This window comes from Talaromyces rugulosus, chromosome IV (assembly GCF_013368755.1).
Source record: "Talaromyces rugulosus chromosome IV, complete sequence".
NCBI lineage: Eukaryota > Fungi > Ascomycota > Eurotiomycetes > Eurotiales > Trichocomaceae > Talaromyces > Talaromyces rugulosus.
In genome coordinates this window covers 3,266,752-3,287,549 of record NC_049564.1, presented here as the reverse complement: position 1 = coordinate 3,287,549, position 20,798 = coordinate 3,266,752, and the positions used below count along the sequence as shown (strand labels likewise).

Here is a 20,798-nt window from a genome sequence, read left to right as displayed (position 1 = left end):
AATACATCACTATATCTAATGCCTTAACAGTATTCTTTCAACTAACAGCACAGATCGCTACTAGTTCTATAGTCATAGCAGCCTAGTCGAGCTGCTCTATAGAAATCTAGCAAATATTAACACCTATGGAAATATATAGACGAAAAAGGAACTCACTAGATAGCACTTAGCTATAGACTTTTTTAACCCTTTACACTGGGGGCAGGGTTCGTCGCTAGAGCTGAGGCACTCCAGGTCAGGATCGCGGCCCAATAACTATAGACACTACTAACAAGGCAGGAAATACGCCTTCAAGAGACGCGTACAAGACCTATGACGGAGTGAGAGGATCGGCGTGCTGGGTAGTACAGTATTAGTTTTATTGTCTTCATTATCATCATCATCTTCATCCTTAATATCATCCTCATTGGTATTAGCAGAGGAAGGGGAGTGTATATGCTTCTTCATAGAAAGAGGAGTAGTGGTGGACTTGCCCTTCTTTAAGAATGACTTCTTCAATGATTTCTTCTGTACTGTAGACTACAGTATATCAGTAGCCACATTACCAGCAGTACATGTTGGCTGGGTATGGCCTGATACAGAGATATTCTTATTAAAGGACGAGGTAATTAGTGAAGTAGCTAGAAGATAGTAGAGAATTTTCTTTTTTAAAGCTATTCTACAAACTGTTAGTAAACAACAAACCAAGTAAATATTCAAACAGGCATCATAATTAACATAAGATAATCAACAGAAGATATATCACTTATGTTTAGATAGCACAAATAAACAAGAGAGCAGAGGGGATAAGTATAGGATTAGCAGCAGTATAATAGACTGTTTAGTAATAAGAAAAAAGAAATAAATAATGGCTTAATCTATAAATAATATATCAATAACATATATAGATAAATCCACACACTACACACACTAGTCCTTATAATAACAGTACCTAAGCTTATTTACATCTTTTATAAGAATCTACACGAAGAATACCAGCGCAGTTTCTAAGAAAAGGGAGGATAATATAAGGCTGTAAGACCTTCAGGACGTATTAGATGCCACACCTCACTACACTAGCCTCACAGAAGGTTGTCAAGCTATTAATAAAGCAGTATATATATACTGACCTTCACACAGGGGTTACTGAAGGTCAGCAATCAGTTTGACTACCTAGCGAACCATAGCTTTACTATTGAATCCAACTCTTGCCTGCTCTCTATATAATATCCTCACATTTTGTAGCTATTATTGTGAGGGTATAATTAAATATGGTAAGATTTCTTTTAATATCTTTCTTAAACGCAGTATTTATGTCTTTTTCTGAGGCTGTTGTTGCTATGAAGGTGGGTCTTTTTGGATCTTTTAGACTGTCTATGTTGTTATCTTTATTGTTAGTGCTGGACCGCTTTTTTGATAAATTGCGCGTGTCTATCTGTGAGCTATTGGATTTTGCTTTGTGACTTTTACTATCCTTCCCCTAGTTTCTTAGCTTTGGATTTTTTTTGAAGTAATCAGCTTCTATATAATAGGGTTTCTGATAGAATGAACAATATGGAGTGTTATAAATTTTAACTAGGCATATAGTTCTGTCTGCTGATGGTGTAACTTTTTGGTCTAGAGATTTTCATGTTAGAGGGAAGGTAGGAAGCTTCTATGTATCTGGTTGTTTGCCTAGTTATCCTTTTCTATGTTCTTCTTTAATCGTCTTATTTTTAATAGAGTTAAATGTGGGTGCTGCCTTTGTGATATTTCTATCTTTGTCTCTGTCATTAACGATGTCTGATTATCTGAAGATGTGGTCTTAGAAACTTTTATACTTAGAACCTAACGCGTTTAAGAAAAAAAATACTCGTTTAATCTCAGAAGTAATATAGTTGGGGTTGAGGAAGAGCTTCTTTGTATAAATCTTTCTGATCTTAGCTCTAAGAGCTTGAGCATTTTTATACTTTGCTTTTATAAGAGACAAGTATTATCTTTATAGTTGTACGTAAGTGCCAGATCTCTCTAGCTTGAAATTGCTTTTGATTATATTGATAAGTAATTGTACTTGAGTAATATTAAAGATATTAATTCTTTATACTGTAGTATTTGTTAACTTGACCATGATTATTATAGAATAAAATTTTTGATGATAAGTCTATTGCTGTGCTTTCTCTTCCTTCTTTGGCGGAGTGACTCTATTATTAGTGATAGTAGATATTTGGATGAACTCTTTAATCTTCTAGTTCCACTTAAACCAGTTGTTCGCATTATTAAATGTAGGAATAACACTATAGAAAATATTTAAGCTAAATTATTTAAATTTTATAATGTTAGTTATGGTAAGGTAAGATATTTCTTAGTATTGAGAAATTCTGGACTGGATGTATTAGAAGGCGGATTTGAATTTATAGTTGGTTTGAGATTTGATAGTCTTAGGAAATATAGCTCTAGACCAAAGAGGTCTAGACTTAATACTGAGCTAAGTGTGAGGATATTATATAGAGAGCAGGCAAGAGTTGGATTCGATAGTAAAGTTATGGTTCGCTAGGTAGTCAAACTGATTGCTGACCTTCGGCAACCCCTGTGCGAAGGTCAGTATATATATGCTGTTTCATTAGTGGCTTGGCAATCCTCTGTAAGGCTAGTATAGTGAGGTGCAGCATCTAATATATTCTAAAGGTCTTATAGCCTCATATTATCCCCCCTTTTCTTAAAAGCTGCACCGGTGTTCTTTACATAGATTCTTATAGAAAGTATAAATAAGCTCAGGCGCTATTATTATAGGGATCAGTGTGTATAGTATGTGGATCTACCTACATATGTTGTTGATATATTGTTTATAGATTAGACTGTCGTTTGTTTCTTCTTCTTTACTACTAAACAGTCTATTACGCTGCTATTGACCCTATACTTGTCTCTCCTGCTCTTTTGTTTATTTGTACTGTCTAAATATAAGTGATATATCCTCTGCTAGTTATTTTATGTCGATTGTAATACCTATTTAAACATTTATTTGGTTTATTATTCGCTAATAGTTTACAGAATAGCTCTAAAAAAGAAGACTTTCTACTGCCTCCCAACTACTTCGCTGATCACCTTATCCTTTAACAGAGATATCTCTATGTTAGGCCGTACCCAGTTAACATATACTGCTGATGGTGTGGCCACTAGTACACTGTGGTCTGTAGTATAGAAGAAATTATTAAAGAAGTTACTCTTAAAAAAAAACAAGTCCGCCGCTGCTCTTTTCTTTATAAAGAAGCGTATGCGCTCTCTCTCCTCTATTAATACTAATAGGGACGACGTCGAGGACGAAGACGATGACGATGATAAAGATAATAAAGCTGATACTACACTATTTAGCATACTGATCCCCTCACCCTGTCATAAGCCTTGTATACGTCTCCTAGAGGCGTATTTCCTGCCTTACCAGCGGTGCCTGCGGTTGTTGGACTGTGATCTTAATCTAGAGTGCCCTGGTCCTAGCAACGAACCCTATCTCTAGTATAAGGGATTGAAAAAGTCTGCAGCTGAATACTGCCTGGTGAGTTCCTTTTTCGTCTATGTGTTTTTGTAGATATTGATGTTTACTAGGTTCCCATAAAGCAGCTCGACTAGGCTGCTGTAATTATAGAACTAGTGGTGACCTGTATTGCTGGTTAGGAGGATACTATTAAGACATTAGATATAGCAATATATTATTGGTCTGATCCTTATTTAGCTAAGCCCTTAATTAGTGTGGGTAGTTCTGTTCCTGCTATGGCGATGCAGAATGATTCACCCACTATTATAATAGTAGATCTCTTGGCTGCTGCTTAGCAGTCTATAAGCTGATACCCTGTCTTCTTTAGTAGCCCTATGTTGGGTGTTGCTGCCTTGTATAGACTGACTATGTCGCTTTATATATAATATAGATTACCTGTCTTTAGTTATAGAGAACTCTTTAATGGTTATGGTGCTAAGTTTAATCTTGAACTCGTGCGCCTACTAGCTAGGGTACACAAAGTAACTCACGCCCTTAGTAATTATTTCTATTATTAGGAATATGTCTGAAAAATTCCTTTTTATATAGTGATACCACGGCCTTTAGGCCTGAATTAAAATGTGTTTGCTTATTTTTTAGGGCTTTTTATAAATATCTTGGTGTTCTAATACAGTGCCCTGTGGGGCTTATGTTTAGATATCCCTGGGTGGTTTGGGTTTATTTTATTCTTTGTTTTTTTTGCGCAGCATGCGCAGTTTTTAGGCTTTTAATAGAAAGTCTTTTTTATTCCTCTTCCCTTTAGTTTACTGGTATAGTTTTAATGTAGTTTGCCCTTTGGCTTTCTTTTATAGATAGATATTAAGGGCTTTGGTTTTTCTGACAGTTTCTTCTGGTTCCTAGGTGGCTTTCTTAATTGGCTATCTTTTCTATTGGACTATATATTCTGTTTTCCTATTTCTTTTCTGGTCTTGAACTATTCTTTGAATAGTATACTCAGGTTTGTTATCTACTAGTACTGGTCCTGGAGAAGTATGGTTCCCAGTGTTGGTATAATGCAGCTCCAGTAGAGAGATATAGAAAACTGGATGGATTCCTTTATATCTTGGAGTAAGGTCAAGTTTGTATGCGTTTGACCTCTATGTATCTACTATTCAGAATAGGTTTAGATATCTATCAGCTAGTTTTTTATTATATTGGAGTGAAGCTATATTCTTTGCCTAAAGCATGACTTATTCTCTAATTTTAAATTCCTAATAAATTTTTCCCTGGTTATAATACTTTGCTTGTACTTCTTTAGCTTCTTCTAAGTGTTTCTAAATGTTTGCCCATTTAGTATAGAGCTTTTCTATCCAGTTTATAATATGTAGCTCCCAATCCTTTAGACTTAAGAGAATATCTTTAGGAACATCTATTCTCAGGTCTCTCTGAAATCCCATGAGGGTTTCTATTAAAGATTGTTCTATGATACTATACTGACTATTATTATATATATTCTATATTAATAGGATCTACTATAGCTAGTCTATCTACTTATAGTTTGTATAGCATTAGAGGAAATATTTTATTGTCTGATTCTGACACTCTGTCTGTCTATCTGTTTATAGATAGGCTGTTGTTGATAGTTTCTGGGTTATCCCTAGATAGAAGTATATAATTTGTCAGAATTTGTTGGTGAACAGCTTATTTTGATCTAAGATGATATACTGTAGAAAGGTAATTTACTGTATTAGGTTCTTTAGGAGTAGCTTCGCTAGTTTTTTAGCTAATAATGTTTTTTGTGTTGGCAAGTAAATAGTGTATTTTAAGAATGGGTTGATGATGACTAGTATAGCATTAATTATTACTCTCTGCTATTCTGCAGGTGATAATTCTGTTATAAAGTCTATAGTTACTGTTTTAAACGGTTTTAATGGAACTGATAATGGCTTGAGTAGTCTATACTACTGGTGTCTATGTACTTTAATCTGTTGGTAAGTAGAATAGATTTAGATATAGTAGTTTATATTGGCTTCTAATACTGGCCAATAGTATTTCTAATAGATAGCTACTATAGTATAGGCTTTTCTGAAATAGCTTCTCTGTGTATTGTCATGGTTATTCTTTATGATTTCCAACTATAAGGCCTTATTAGGTGGTATATATATAGCTTCCTTGTACTGGAAAAGATTATACTTCCTGATACTCTATACTAAACCTTTAGCCTGTTCTATACAGAGTTCTTTTGACTTCTTTTATATAAAGGCGTTCTTTTATTGGTATTTTTAAAAAAGACTTTCTATATTAGGTTTTATTTCTGAATAGGCTGTCTTAGTCTTTATAACTTTAGTTACTAGGGACTGTAGTACTAGGAGTTCTAGACCCCTTATATTACCAGTAGTAGTATTCTTATCTGTAGAGATATTCCTTTTTTTAGGCCTATAGGTATTTTCTTTATTAATGATAAAAGATGTCCTTTAAGTCTTCTGTATTTACACCAGCATATTTATAGATAATTCTTGGTTATATAAAAAGATTAGGTTTTGTTCTTATTTTTTAAAGTAATCTTTTTATAGTTTTTTCTATAGGATTAAAAGTGTTGTTATGTCTTTTTCAATACTGTCTATATAGTCTAGATAATGACTTGGTATATCTATAGGGTTCTTTGAACTTAGATAGTATTCTATATTAAAATTAAATATTAATAAATATTCTATCTATTAGATCTAATATCTGTTAAGTTTTTTAGTAATAGTAAAATACTATAGGTTACTATAATCTATCAAGACCCTAATTATATATTAGCTATCTTCTAAGTATTATTGTTAATACTTAAAAGCTTTTACTACTGCTAGAAATTCTGAATTATATATTTTATAGTGTATCTTTAGTCCTTTGAGCTTCTAGGATTAGAAGGCTATTAGATGCTATTAGGAATCTTTAAATAGCTAAGTGATTACTGTTTCTAGGGCTCTGCCTAAAGCATCTGTTTCTATGTAAATTAGGAGCACTAGGTTATAATATCTTAGCATAGGTTTATACTAGAATGCTTACTTCAAGCTTAAGAAGGATTCTCTAGCTTCTGAGGTTATATTAAATCTTTAGATAGTGTTGCCCTTTCAGCTATTATGTTTTGTTCTCTCTATAGGATTCTTAGTTATCTTAGATAGCGGTGCTAATATATGCGAGAACTGATATATAAAATTATAGTAGAAATTTATAAACTTTAAGAATAACTAGATCTTCTTAACTATCTATAGTTTGGGCTATTCTATAATAATATGAACCTAGTCTAGGTCTATTATTATTCTTTATAAGCTTATAATAAACTTAAGATATTCTATAATATTTATTTTAAAGCTATACTTGCTTTATTTACAGTATAAGCTATAGCTTTTTAATTAACTTATAACTTTCTATATCTAGGCTTTATATACCTGTAGATCGGCTAAATATATAACTATATTATCTAGATATACTACTACATAGGTGTCTAATAGGTTTAACATTGCCTTATTAATATATACCTAGAATGTGGCTGGTGTATTTATAAAACCAAATGGCATTATCTAGTATTCAAAGTAGTTATAATAGATTTAGAAAGTGGTCTTCTACTTATCCTCTATTTGGATTCTAATACGATGATATGCATTTTTCAGATCCAGCTTAATAAAATACTTTACACTAGCAAAATAGTCTAATGTCTCTTAGACCAAAGGAATTAAATAATAGTTCTTTATTATAATTATATTAAGTTCCTGATAGTCTATATACAGTTAAAGCTCACCATCTTTTTTTAATATAAAAAGAATAAAGGTTTCTACTAGGCTTTTAGATAGTTTAATCCAACTTTTTTTCTATGCTTTACTTAGGTAGTTCTTTAAGACCTTATATTCAGTTTCTATAAGCCCATATATAGATTTATAAAAAAGAGCTGTCTCTAGTTCTAAGTCTATAGTATAGTCATGCTTCATATATTCAAACAGCATACTAACAGCTTTCTCTGAGAATATATCTGTATAGTTAGATAGATAATCTAGTAGTCAAAGCTTATCTATTCTAGATATCTCTATATCTAATAGTGCTTCCTAGATGTACATCTTATCATTTCTTTACAGGATACAAGCGGCATATAAGCACAAGCCTAATTCTAATATATCTTAAGAATCTATCCAGTATACCACACACCTAGCTACTAGGCTTTTATATGCTTCATAGGGAGATATAGTCTCTATCCCTTCAGCCAATACACAATCCTAGTATCTAAACCGCCTTGCAACCTAATCTATATCAGGATTTATCTTTTTTAACCAGGGCATACCAAGGATTATGTCATATCCATTGATATCCACTGTATAAAGGGGATACCCATTCATTCAGGTCAGCCCTTCAGAGTCTATAACTCTTATATCTATATAACATTACCTATATATTTAGATAACTTACCCATCAATAGCTTTTACTAGCCTAGAGGCTTTTCCAGTAGTCCTAGTGAACTTCTTAGTAAGTTCCCAGCTTATGAAATTACCCTGGGTATTATTATTAATAAAGGTCCATACCTTCGCGGTTCCCAGTAGCTTAAGAAGTTCTATTTCTATTATCAATAGTTACTCTTCCTCTATATCTTTCTTATAGGCTATTTCCAATACAGCCATTACATACAAGCACTGAAATCCTAGTTTTTTAACAGTTTAAACACCTTTCGCGCTTTATTGAATCCCTTTTTATAGCATTCCCTTTTCTAGTGTTCTACCTTGCCACAATAATTACAGGTGGACCCAGTCTAATCTTCTTTAAGCTTCCCATGTTCCTTTTCCTTTAGGTTTCCACCACTGCTTCTGTCTGTAGTGGCCTTGTCTTTTTAAGGAAACTGATCATTCTTTCTATATTTATCCATAGAAAATCTTGCTCCAGCGCGGTAATGGTTTAGGGTTATCTAATATTTGTTACCGCTACTACTATGATTATTTTATTATCAGAAATTTCTTATCTTTTGATATTTAGATATAGCATCTTCTAGCTTTTATAGGAATTGCACAGTACTCTTGTATATTTAGGGTTTCTTTAGATATTTCTGTGATTTATCTTAAATAGGCTATAGGACCTTTACTATAAGAAGCTTTATATACTGTTTCTTATTATACTGCATATCTATTTAGTCTTCAAGGATTCACAGATAGCAAGCAAATTCCTATATTAATTGACCCTCTAACTGTCTGGTATCATTATAATCTTGTATAGCAGCAATACAAAGAAGCTTAGAATCATAAAATAGTCACCACAGATGTACTTTAAAGTCTTTCTAAATAATAAATTTTAATTCCTTCTTCTTCCAGTACATATTAAAGTTAAGAAATTGCTTAAAGCTTAGGTTATCCAAAACTTTACCAATTTTATAGTATAGATATTAGCTATACCACTCTAGATATCTACTAAATCATAATTCTATATATTCTATGAATGTCTTAAGTTCGGTCAGGGATTTCCTATTATAAAGATTCTTTATTTTGAATCTTAAAGAGCGCTTCTCCATAGAAATCATATTAGTTTAGGGTCTCTTTTCCCTATAAACACTGCTATCAGGGGTTCCAATATCTTAGTTCTCATATATCAATACACCACGTAGCTATATTTAGGTTTATAGGATCTACTATTTTAGATTCACAATATAAAGTTCTTAGTCTAGCTAGATTTTTATGGCTTTAAGTTCTTCTATTAATATATCCTTCAATTCCTGTTCTAAGAATAGCTACACTATCCCTAGATCCAGATCTTCACTAGTAGAATGATTCCTTTCCAATTCTACCACCAGTTCTTCCCTATTACTATATCCATCCAGTATTTCTAATATACTAGGTTAGATTTCTACCGCCAATACAGAACATTCGGTGGTATCAGTGGGAATAGGGGTGCTCCTAGTAGTAACCATAATTCCAACACTTACTAGCCCTCTTCCCGAAGGTAAAAAGCAATCAGAATATAAAGATATTATATAGAGAGCAGGCAAGAGTTGAATTCAATAGTAAAGTTATAGTTCACTAGATAGTCAAACTGATTGCTGACCTTCGGCAACCCCTATGCAAAGGTCAGTATATATATACCGCTTCATTAGTAGCTTGGCAACCCTCTGTGAGGCTAGTGTAGCGAGGTGCGGCATCTGGTGCGTCCCGAAGGTCTCACGGCCTCACACTAAGCTGGATTGAAATAACAGAAGGACTATAGTCTAATAGTTCTGGTATAAGGTTATAAAATGATGGTCTGTAGTCTCTGTCTAATAATCTAGTAGACTTCTAATAATACTTATATAACCTAGTAAAGTGAGGGAAATAGAGGTGGTTAATTAGGTATTATAACTTTCTTAGAGGAAATATGATAGGCTGTTTTGGTCAAAGGTTATAGTGTTTTTTACTATTATGATTTAATATTACGATTTTATCCTCAGAATCTATAGAAGATGTGATAGAAGTTTCAGCTATACTCTTAGGCCTAAGGATTAGATAAGAGGTAGAAATAGGAGTATAAAGATGATAGGGACTTTATCTAAGACTAAAGCATGTTGAGTGAGTATTAAGGGTACTACAGCCTTCTAAAGTAGTATCTTAAGAGATAATAATTAATATTTGGTGCTTACAATCTTTAATAGATAGATGTTAGTAGGCTGTATAGACAGCATCTAATGATAGTGATAGAAAGAATGATTTCTAGATTTGGTTAAAATGTTAATGATGTAGGTACTAGAGATAAGAAAGAAGATTAAGCTTGTCTTCTATCTAAATGTGTATATATTTTCTTTTCTAGCACTTAAGAGGTATCTCTTTATGTTTTTAGAATAGTATTTTTTTTTTTTTTTATGGTGAAAAATTCTGAAGATTGTTAGGGCAGATAATATCAATTTGTTTGAAATCTATTATTGTGGATTCTTGTTATAAAATAAATCATAAATGTTAGTCTTATCTCTGTGATATAGTTATATTTATTGCTGCTGTGATATATTATATTATAGTCTTTAATAGTCAGTTATGTAATATATCACCTGATAAGATATCTTGTGGTAATCTATCACATCATAAAATTCCTTATACTGAAAATGTGACTTCTAATAGAGAGAAAATTCTTTCATCTTATTTTTTCAGAGTCTGTTTATTTCATGTTGATATTATATCTATAGTTTCTATCTAGTGTTAATTAGGTGTTTCAGTTGATAGAACTATCACGTTGAGCATAGGCTTAGCTATTTTAAATGAAGTTCTCGGGTGTTGTGAGAGCAAGCCGGGCGCATAACCTATTGAAGTAGATTCAGTGGTATATGGAAGCATGTTCTTATTGTCTTATTATAAGGGGCAGATGGACTGCTTACATATATATACACACATATATGCATAGACCCACATCCGTATACCATCAGCCACACGCACAGCCACCGGGATATTCAACAAATCTAGGAAGTTTGTGATTTTCGCTTTAACGAAAATCTCTCGAACCGCTAGCGCTAGCACTAACAGTTTGATTCGCTAATTCCGTTGCTACCCATTGTCCTCCCCCCCCCCCTAAGAAGCAATGTACATACTTTAATGAGATATCTTTTCATTCCTTTTCAGCCCGCAAGACTTGAATATTGATTCCTTATGCTTCGTTCGCCGACTTACGCCACGAGTACAAAAAGGTCCAACAAAGTTCAATGTAATTTAATGTCTCTTGAATTTGACTTGATAGGTGTCTAGCACAGGGGAAGAGTACAATCTGAAAGTCATTATGTTTCCGCTCGCTCCTCTGATGACGATTTGACTGGAACAGGAGATTTATATATAGAATGTCCTGGGCTCGTTTCGCTCATTCGCGCAATGAAATTGTCCGGCGTTTGTCTGTTCGGTATAGGATAGCACGAATCCTACTCGAATTAGCTTTTGACATGGAAGAGATAGGGCGAATTACCAAGTATGTCACAAATGACGACCAGATCCCTGTCTTGTCGGCGCAGAACGTCATTATCTTGCCGGTATCCCTCAACTTTATACCAAGACAAACATCAGCATTACAGAAAGCACTCATTTCATATGCCTTCTTAATTAATGTTTGTCCCCGTTTATGCCGTCTCTGCCTTTTTCTTTTTTTCTCCATCTTTAATGCAAGAGACGCAAGAACGCTACTTTCCGTCATTTTGAATATAAGTTCGTTCTGTTGCGTAATAATTTTGTGTAGACTCATTCATAGTACGAAAAAGTAGTTATATAGAAAAGTCTGATGGAGGCTTTGTCTGCGAGACCATAATTTAAGCACCTGGGGTTCAGAATAGGATCCTGGTGCCGGAACTGGATCCAGAGGTCCCCTGTACTCCGTTTCCGTCAAAACCGGATTTCCTTCGGAATAAGGTAGGCTCCTACAAATATATAAGGTAGACAAATATGATTTTACAGTTAGTAAATTAGCTGCTTAACTGCTAACATCATCATGGTGTTACTTATTTTAGTATAATATAGGCCCTCGGCTATTAATCCTTGTCTCTTTGTATCTTAAGCAGCAAAGCGCTAAAGCGCTAAATATTCGGCCAGTCTCAATATCATCCGTTTCATTCTAACTTCATTAGGATATCACTCACACAAGGCTCAAACGATCATCATTCTCATCATTTTCACTTTAAGTCAGCAAAGCCCAAAGTTAAATAGAATTTGCATTACTTACTCAAGATCTGAGTGATCATTACCCTTATTATATTTATTTTGAGTCAGCAAAGCATAAATGCTCTAAGGCATGTTCCATCTTATAGTTGCCAACTTGCTTATCACCAGTTTGTATTATATATACTCAATGAAATATTACTTTATATTTTGTATTACTTATTTTTTCGTCATCTCTTACAGCTTTTTTTTCCTAAGTCAGCAAAGTAGAAGTGCTTTAAAGCATTTTCAATGTTTACGTCACTTGCGTAAGTTCTGATCATCACCCTTATATATTTTTTAAGTCAGCAAAGCGCGAATGCTTTTAAGCATTTTTCTTTTATGTCGTCATCTTCCCTGTTCTTCTTTTTCCTTTTTTTTGAGTCAGCAAGGGCCGTGGGTGCAAAGGTACCGCCTCGGTCACCAGTAGGCTATAATCAAGCTAGAACTTGAGAAATTAGTGCACTCTTTACGTCATCGTCCCGTCTGTTTTATTTTTTTAAATCAGCAATGCACAAATGCTTTAAAGCATTATTTTTTAGGTCACTTGCTGAAGGGAATAAATGTATCACCCTTATTTTTGAGTCAGTAAAAGATGACAGCTGACAAGATAAAGACGTGTGATTGGCTGTATGTGCTGGGGCCGTAGGTGCCGCCGCGATCACAGCATCGGCTATGATATGGCATATCCGATTGGCTATACATCCCGTTCCACAGCAGAGACATAGTAAGAGGCTAGGTTAGAAAGCAACTTCGCTCTTTTTATCTAAGCAGAAAAAGCGCTTTCCTCTCCCAATATTCGGCATTTTCCAATGTTGTAAGTCCCCAGTGTTGTAACTTTGCCAATGTTGGAAGCATTCCAATATTGTACGTCCCCAATGTTGGAACTTTGCCGACATTGGACGAATCCCAATATTGTACGTCCCCAATGTTGGAACTTTGCCGACATTGGACGAATCCAATATTGTACGTCCCCGGTTAGACTTTCTCTGCCTAAATTATGCCAGTCCCGCAGCCTTATCCCTCGATAGCAGACGTTACAGTTGTTTGCAAAAACGGTGCACGCTTTTACTCACTTCAATTGTTTAATATGTTTCACCCTAACCTCAGTGAGGCAAAGCGTCGGAATAATATTGTTCCAAAAGTTTCACTTGACCGTCATTTACCGTAAATTAAGATGATGTCTGTCATTTGAAACTCTCATACAGTGTAAGAAAAGTAGTTCACCAGGATCCCATACGGGCAACAGTAGACCCACTTAGAAGTGCCCCCCCGGAATGTGGTTGGTAAAGCGCTTCATCCAATCAAGAAACGCAGACTTATACAATTTAACGTGCAGTATGCATGCAAGAAGACTTTAAGCCAACGAGCCTTCGCCACGACAAATTCAGTCCAGATTAGAATCTATTCGCGTTCAGCACCCTGTTACCCCGCTCCAGGCTGAAGCAGATATTTACTTTCTTCGCAGAATAATCCTAGATCCAAGTATTCTAATAGCTACGTCCGTCAGCTCAAACTTCCTCTCCTCGAAATCGAAGCAGATCTTGCAAAATTTCGAGAAGACCCAAACTTTACCATTGATCAAACAGCTTACATACTGTCACATAGCCTGTTTATTTTTAAGCGATATGACTTCCCAGTCGATCACTTCGCCTGAGTAAGGATTTCCAGCTCTTTATGCAACTCAAACTGATTCCCGTGAAGGTCTTTTTTCAGAGACCTTCCTATACAACTGAAGGCTGGTAGCACAGGAAAGATATTTTACGTCCATCCTGGCGTCTTTGTCCCATTCTCTTCATCAGCAATATACGCCCGAGTGTACGGGCCCTGGAAAGACCAAAGTGATGAAGCGCTTGACTTGACCGAGTTCGAGGAACATACCATTGAGTGTTTTCTGAACTACGCCTACGCACGAGACTATTGCCCCTTCCCAACTTCTCCAAAATCAAGCACAGAGCTTCAGAAAATAGCCGAAGAGGCGAAGCATGATACCTCGGAGGAAAAAGAAACATGTATCGACGGTGAGTACTAGTCCTTAACTTATCTTCTGAACCTAAGGCTTGTGGATTAGAAATTTATGTTCTGATCATCATAGAAACTATCACTAGCGATCTAGGGACTGATGGCTTGACCACCAGACCCTTAACTCCGATAGAAGATTTCGTTATTTCGGAGCTACCTCTCGCGTCTCAAGCTGTTATATCAACGAAAGGTCTCAATGACAACCCTGACGAACTTCTCACTATCGAAGTTCTCACTCATGCCAGAGTATACTGCTTTGCACATGTTTATCTTTTGTCAGATCTCGAAAAATTTGCATTGAATCGTCTTGTTAAAGTTCTCACCATTCTACAACACAGGCAAATAAGTATGTTGCCGCGGTTGGCGGAGGCAATCCGACTGATTTATTCAAAAACGCCAAGTGCTGGCGCTGACCCCGCAAGAAATTTGTTGTCTCAATTTGCAGCTCTAAAGTTCACCTCACTGTTGGGTGAACAGTTTGACAAACTGATGAGTGAAGGAGGTGACTTCGCTGTGGACGTGTCGTACAAGCTCGCGCGGAAGCTCTTGATTAGTCCCTTGGAAGACAAAATTGAACAATTGACTTTGAAAGTGACGGCACTTGAATCTGAGTGCTCCGGACTCGAAAAAGACTTGAACCAATCACGTGAAGAAGTGAGAGCTTGGGAGACATGGAATCAAAATCTGCCGTCAAAAAGACGAAGGCAGCTAGGCGAATACTTCGATTAATAGGTCATCGCTATGAGGGGCCACAGTAACAGCAGAACTTGTATTGCGCATTCACACAATTGAGTGCTCTTAGTCCTCCGCATGTCGGTCAAATGCTGAAAGTCGGCTAAAATCTTTGTTGCAACTTGGAGATACGTATATCCAATCTCTGTTCCTGAAATTATAATTCAATACCTAAATATTTTTAAAACATGCTTTGGAACTGCATTTTAACATGACTGTGGATCTGCAAGAATTCCTAGGGGTAAAACAGGCCAGCCAACAGTCTCGATTTCAAAACTTCTCTGCCATATATGTTGAATCCTATCATTAAGAAACCGGTCTTTTCCGTAACCCAGTTCTCTCCACAGTTTTATTCGCAATAAAAACCAGTCAGATTTGAAGTCGCGAAAATCGATCCCAGGTACCCAGAGCCATGCTTCCTCGTCACTATTCAAATTGAAGCTGTCTCCGTCTGACTCGCTGCTCAAATCATCTTCGGTATCTGTAAACCCACTAGAAAGTACATCCTCATGTTCTCTAAGCCACGCCTCGTCATCGCTTCTCGAATCGAAGCTGTTTCCGTCTGACTCGATGCTCAAATTGTCTTCGGTATCTGTAATATCACTAGAAAGTTTATCCTCATGTCCACTTAAGCTGGCCTTTTCACTTTCTAGTATCTCATTTAGATCGTCCTCATTCATAAAGTATATGTCTGCTGGACATAGCATCTCTCAAAGCTTTGGGAATACTCTGCGCCATTCCACCGCAATGTCGTGGATTTTGTGAGGATATAGTTGTCTTGTATCCTCGAACTATATATGGCTGAAATACATGCTTTCCAGTTACAGGAGTAGACGCACTGCCGCTATCAGTGGGAGAGAGAGGTGTAATCAGGACCCTTACAGCTCGAGTACAGTTAGCACGGGATAGTTTTATGAGATGTCTTGAATCGTTGCATCATCCACCCAAAACTTCCAATCAAGTACAAAGAATTCTAAATATAACAGAGCACACAACAAACTTAAAAGTACAGTGTCTTTCATCTCTGATTCCTCCATAGAAGATTGGTGCTGTACGCTTAACTTTTGTAATCGTGGACAGCTATGCAAGATTTCAAGAAGTCGTTCTATGTCGTTCAGCTGAGAGAAAAAAATATTGATAACCCAAAGGTTCATGCATTTTGCAATTTTCTTTGTCGCATCCTGGCTGATAGTTAGGAGATCGCGTGTGAGACCATTTAAACTAAGAATACGAAGTTCCTTAAACTCTAGAAGCATCTCCAGCCAATACTGGTCTACCGTTTCAAGATATAGCATCTTCAACATTAGCCATACATTATCCTCTTCCTTCGGTGTTGCCATGGTGAATGATGAGCTTGAAAAAGAATTGGGATGAAGTAACGCTAAAGCATTGAGGTTTGGCTGTCGCTGAAGGCATGAATAGAGCCCCGACTCATTACTCATGTGTACACTGTCTCTATACCGTTCTTCAAAGTGAAAGAACCGCAGATTACAGCTCTGAATCAATCGGCAAAGATCTTTCTCTTCTTGGCTGTTGTCAGAATTGTAGATCGTGAGAGCTTTGATGTTCGCGAATCTCTCCTGCAGCAGTTAGATAGAGCCTTTAGAAGAATAGCCTTCCCGGGCGGACAGAACTTACCGTAGGTGCGATCAGCCCTGGAACATTGCTAGAGCTAGTCATCAACAGTTCGTAGTAGTGGTTGTTAATTGCTAAAAACTCGACTGTAGGACCAAGAAGAAGGTCCTAGGCATGTGACCAATCTTGATCGATAATCTTAAAAGGGATCATGAGACTAATGGGGCTGCTACTGTGAGGCCGCAAAAGAGCTTTCGCATATTGGTGGCGATGTAACATGCGACACTTCTCGAAACATGCAAGCTTTGAGTTCGGATTTGTAGCTTCATCAATTGCAGACATCTCTGGCGATAGCAGCAGGTGTTTTATAAAGCTTATATTTCGGCTAAATCGCTCTTGTGATGCCATAAAGAGGCAATTCAGTGATCTAATATCGGGTGAATGGCGCTGTATGTCATTCAGAGAGCCTTGGTAGAGTTTTTTTAACGCTATTACATTCTATAGGCTGTTCACGTAAGCGCAATTCAAGAGATCCGCTATTATGTGAATATTGTCAATGATAAGTCTAATAAGCTCTGGGAGCAAAAGTGGGTTCGACATGTTGGAAAGAAATGGCCGTTACCGTGAGAGTACTCCTTTGTTGCCTCTGGAGTATGTTATTCATAGTTAGATTATTTATATTACAGGATGGAGCAGGTGGTCCTCTCTGCCAATCCTATCCATGTTAGGTTTAGTGTTGTGTGATTAGGTAAGGTCTTACAGGAATACTCTATTGGACAAGCCATAGCCGCTGAGCACATCAAAAGCGATGAGCGATCAGTAAGAATAATGATCGTAGGCGCGAGTAATTGAAATTTGATTCATCCAATTTACTTCTGGTCTATGATAGGGGTGATTATAGAGAGTGCAAGTTCTGTGGTGACCAGCCTATTTTTGTAAGAATGCTACATACTATCATTATTAGTAAATCTTTAAGATGACGGTAGATAATAGATAAGTGATAAACTCAATATGTGTACTATTGTATAATTCATTAATTTTTTGTAACCGCGGACTATTCAGCGCCTATTTTATGTAGAGCGATCTAACTGGCCCAGAAGCTATAAATTACTGCTCATCTAAATGGTGGCGCACACACTAGGCATCTATCAAGTAACGTCAGCGGTCATAATTCTTGTCCTATCATGATAAGACAGAAAACAGTTAGCAGAAAAAAGAAATTACTGAATTATTCTGTATGAATTAGACAATTTACTCTCAGCTCTTGCAAGCGCAAACCTCTTGTAGGTGTAATGCTCTTGTAAATATAAATTACTTACAGGTGCAAACCTCTTGTAAATACAAACCTCTTGCAGGTGTAACGCTCTTGCAGGTATAAACCTCTTGCAGGTGCAATACTCTTGTAAATATAAACCTCTTGCAAATGCAAACCTCTTGCAGGTGCAAACCACTTGCAAGCGCAAACCTCTTGCAAGCGCAAACCTCTTGTAAATGCAAACCTCTTGCAGGTGCAAACCACTTGCAAGTGCAAACCTCTTGCAAGCGCAAACCTCTTGCAAATGCAAACCTCTTGCAGGTGCAACGCTCTTGTAGGTGCAAACCTCTTGCAGGTGCAACGCTCTTGCAAATGCATATCTGCAGAGTCCTGACTTGTCTTGGCTGACTTATACCGACGGGCGAGACATGTCTGTATGGGTCATGTTTCGACTGGCACATGCTCCCATTTGTCTTGTTACGATTGTCTTGAGACAATCTCCACGTGGCAGCGGGGAATATTTATTCCCATCCGATTGACCAAACCCTTGGCGTGGGTAAAAAGATGGTTCTCGAATGTTCAGTGGGGCTGGATGGGCTTTGTAGCCCCGGCCATATGGCCCAGTGGGATTTTGGACTGTGGCCGTGTCAACCTGGATTTGTGTATCTGGCTGGCCGTCGGAAGACTCCTATGAATATCTCTGTGGCTGTGCGTGTGGCTGGTGATACCCGGGGTGCCTAGCCCAGGTCCCGCGAGATCTGCGCCCCGCGCAGGGCGGAACCTGGCCGCAGGCTAACCCATGGGGGTTAGGCCATGGGTGGTTCTAAAACCACGGTGCGAAAACCATGCCTGGGGTGAACTCAGGGCGGAAGTGTACCATGAGCGGGTAGAAGCCTCCAGCGGGCCCGACCCGCTCAGTGCTTATATTGCAACATTATATACGCTACAATTAAGAACTTGCAATGCTATATAAATAGCAGGCATAAGCTAGGCCTGTATTACTGTTGCATTTACAGGAAGAAAAATATGCGTAAGAATATATATATTCGCTATATTAAAATATATAAATGCTAATGCTTTAAACGGAAAAGCAGCAGCCTTTGCAGTTATTGCTGAAGACTTTTAAAAATAAAGTTTAATACGTATATATGCAGCTGTTCAGCTGAATAAAAGGATAAGGGCGACTATCAAATGCATATAGGAGCCTATATAGACAGCCGGCAGTTTACTAGGTGAGGGCAGTGTACACAGTGTCCTTCGAATCTGTGTGACAGACCGCTCGATTCGCCCGATCGGTGGCCAGCGCGAAGATGAAGCAAGACCTGGCTATGCAGGCATCAGCGGCTGACATCCGTACATTGCGAGCTTTCGAGACATCTGTGGCGCTCGAATGCATTCATGACAGCACATGTCAGACGAGCATAGTTCCGAGAAGCTGCATACCGCGAGTAAAGCAGTCAGCAAACTAAATTGCACTCTTAGGCAGCGTCGAATATGTATCGGGACATCCTTTTTAAAAGGCCTGGCTCGCTTTGGCTTTAGGGGGCAGTATTGCGCCGACCGGATAGGCGACTCAAACACGCTGCACAGTAGAAGCCGGCTCGCATTGGGAGTCAGGGCCACGAGAAGCTAAGCACGTTCAGAACGTAGACACAGTGATCGTTCAGCAATCAAGGCAATGTTCTTTGCTTCCTGATAGTATGTTCTGCCTACCAAAGACGTACATTGCGAGGCACAGTGGAGCGTCCTCTTAGATTATTGCTTAGATTCTAAATTCTAATAAGTTTAAAAAAATAACTAATCATAATATTATAAATTATGTATAAATACTAACTTTGCTAGCTACCTATAAAAGAACTAGCAAAGAATTTAAACCGACTAATTTCTTATCTCATGAATGACAACAAGAGGAGGTCCTCGAACTGAGTCGACTCACTACCATCGCCGGTCGGGTGCTTCAGCCTGGTAAAATGACTAAGGGTTACCAGATAAGGTCCTGGTATCCTCTTCGCAGTAGCCATCCACGCAGCCTCACTCTGGGCATCCCAGAGCCCCGTTCGCGCATCAAAGGGTAAGGCCTCGACACAGAGTGGATGCATCGTATACCCCCTGCTCAAAGAGCTATACACCCCTAGCAGGACGTTACATATCATGATCGTCCTTCTTACATTCTCGGAAAATAACCATGCTTTCCAAGGAGAGAGGGTGGGGGATAGTTGGGTTGGCGCATGCTGCCAGAGTGTATGGGTGAGAGCCCACATTTTTTCGTTGTCGCGCTCAATGTCTTCATAATCGTCTTCTTCTTCTTCTTTTGTGACTGTTTCTTGAGGTTCGAGAAGTCGAATGATCTGCGCGACGATGATGGCTTGCGCGTACGCTACCGTCTCTGCAAAGGTATTTATGCTGCGTATTGCAAGACGGAGCAGGCGTTGGATCGTCAGCCGGAGGGTGTGGAAGCGACGGTCTGCCAGATACTCGCCGCCGAGCTGGTAGCTGCAGCAGATATCGCGGACCTGCTTCAGTGGCAGTGAGAGATTGTTGGAGTTGGAGTCGTCGCCGTCGTATAAGCCCGAGTGTACGAAGGCCGTTGAGCCATGTTGCGCGAACTGGGCTGGAAAGCTGCGCAGGATGCTGGCCAATTGCTGTAGTGTTGCTTGGTCGAAGACTTGGACAATCTCAAGATGTAAGGGATTGAAGATCTGGAGACTATTCCCGTGTCTCTTGCTCAGTGCACCACTGGCCTCTTGGGTCCACGATAGGACTGAGGGGTCCGTGATAGGAGGGCGAGAGCCATCGTAGGAGTCCTCGCAGAGTACTTGACGACGGAAGTTCTGCAGCCTCGTATCTAGACGTCCATGATATACATCAAGTATGAGAGCTTGTTCACTGTATTCTCCGTTCAACTTTCGAGGTTGAATGACGCTGTCCGACCATGTCTTTTCAGTGTGTGAAGGGCCATTCGTGTAGTGACAGGGGATACGCTTAGCGGAGCATCGTGCACAGCAGGGATAGGCGATGGTGCACCGACGACGAGCTTTGACGCATGCCTGGCATGACCTCTGGAGAAGACCCATGGCGTGGATATGATGTTTGTGTAAAAGGATGGACGGGAAGAGAGTATGACGAAGGCATCGTG

The 20,798-nt window shown here is 38.0% G+C and overlaps 4 protein-coding genes across 4 annotated transcripts, besides 2 other annotated features; 1 reads left to right on the top strand and 3 right to left on the bottom strand.

The window, feature by feature from the left end:
* Positions 1-82: 82 nt before the first annotated feature.
* Positions 83-519, bottom strand: TRUGW13939_07921 (uncharacterized protein; the record flags this gene model as incomplete). Its single annotated transcript, XM_035491057.1, has 2 exons — positions 83-96; positions 306-519. Coding segments are annotated over 2 exons (216 nt in total), but the record flags the coding sequence as incomplete, so codon positions are not given.
* A 3,204-nt stretch (positions 520-3,723) lies between these two features.
* Positions 3,724-3,759: a sequence feature (Short protein (TRUGW13939_07920, QKX60774.1) was converted to a misc_feature.).
* Positions 3,760-3,815: 56 nt separating this feature from the next.
* Positions 3,816-3,818: a sequence feature (Short protein (TRUGW13939_07920, QKX60774.1) was converted to a misc_feature.).
* Positions 3,819-13,706: 9,888 nt separating this feature from the next.
* On the top strand, positions 13,707-14,829 carry TRUGW13939_07919 (uncharacterized protein; the record flags this gene model as incomplete). Its single annotated transcript, XM_035491056.1, has 3 exons — positions 13,707-13,735; positions 13,783-14,099; positions 14,174-14,829. The coding sequence occupies 3 exons, from the start codon at positions 13,707-13,709 to the stop codon at positions 14,827-14,829; spliced, it is 1,002 nt and encodes a 333-aa protein (XP_035346949.1).
* A 209-nt stretch (positions 14,830-15,038) lies between these two features.
* Positions 15,039-15,539, bottom strand: TRUGW13939_07918 (uncharacterized protein; the record flags this gene model as incomplete). The annotated part of the gene is made up of 1 exon (XM_035491055.1): positions 15,039-15,539. One exon carries the CDS (start codon positions 15,537-15,539, stop codon positions 15,039-15,041), a length of 501 nt encoding a protein of 166 aa, XP_035346948.1.
* Positions 15,540-19,548: 4,009 nt separating this feature from the next.
* Positions 19,549-20,736, bottom strand: TRUGW13939_07917 (uncharacterized protein; the record flags this gene model as incomplete). Its single annotated transcript, XM_035491054.1, has 1 exon — positions 19,549-20,736. One exon carries the CDS (start codon positions 20,734-20,736, stop codon positions 19,549-19,551), a length of 1,188 nt encoding a protein of 395 aa, XP_035346947.1.
* Positions 20,737-20,798: the final 62 nt, after the last annotated feature.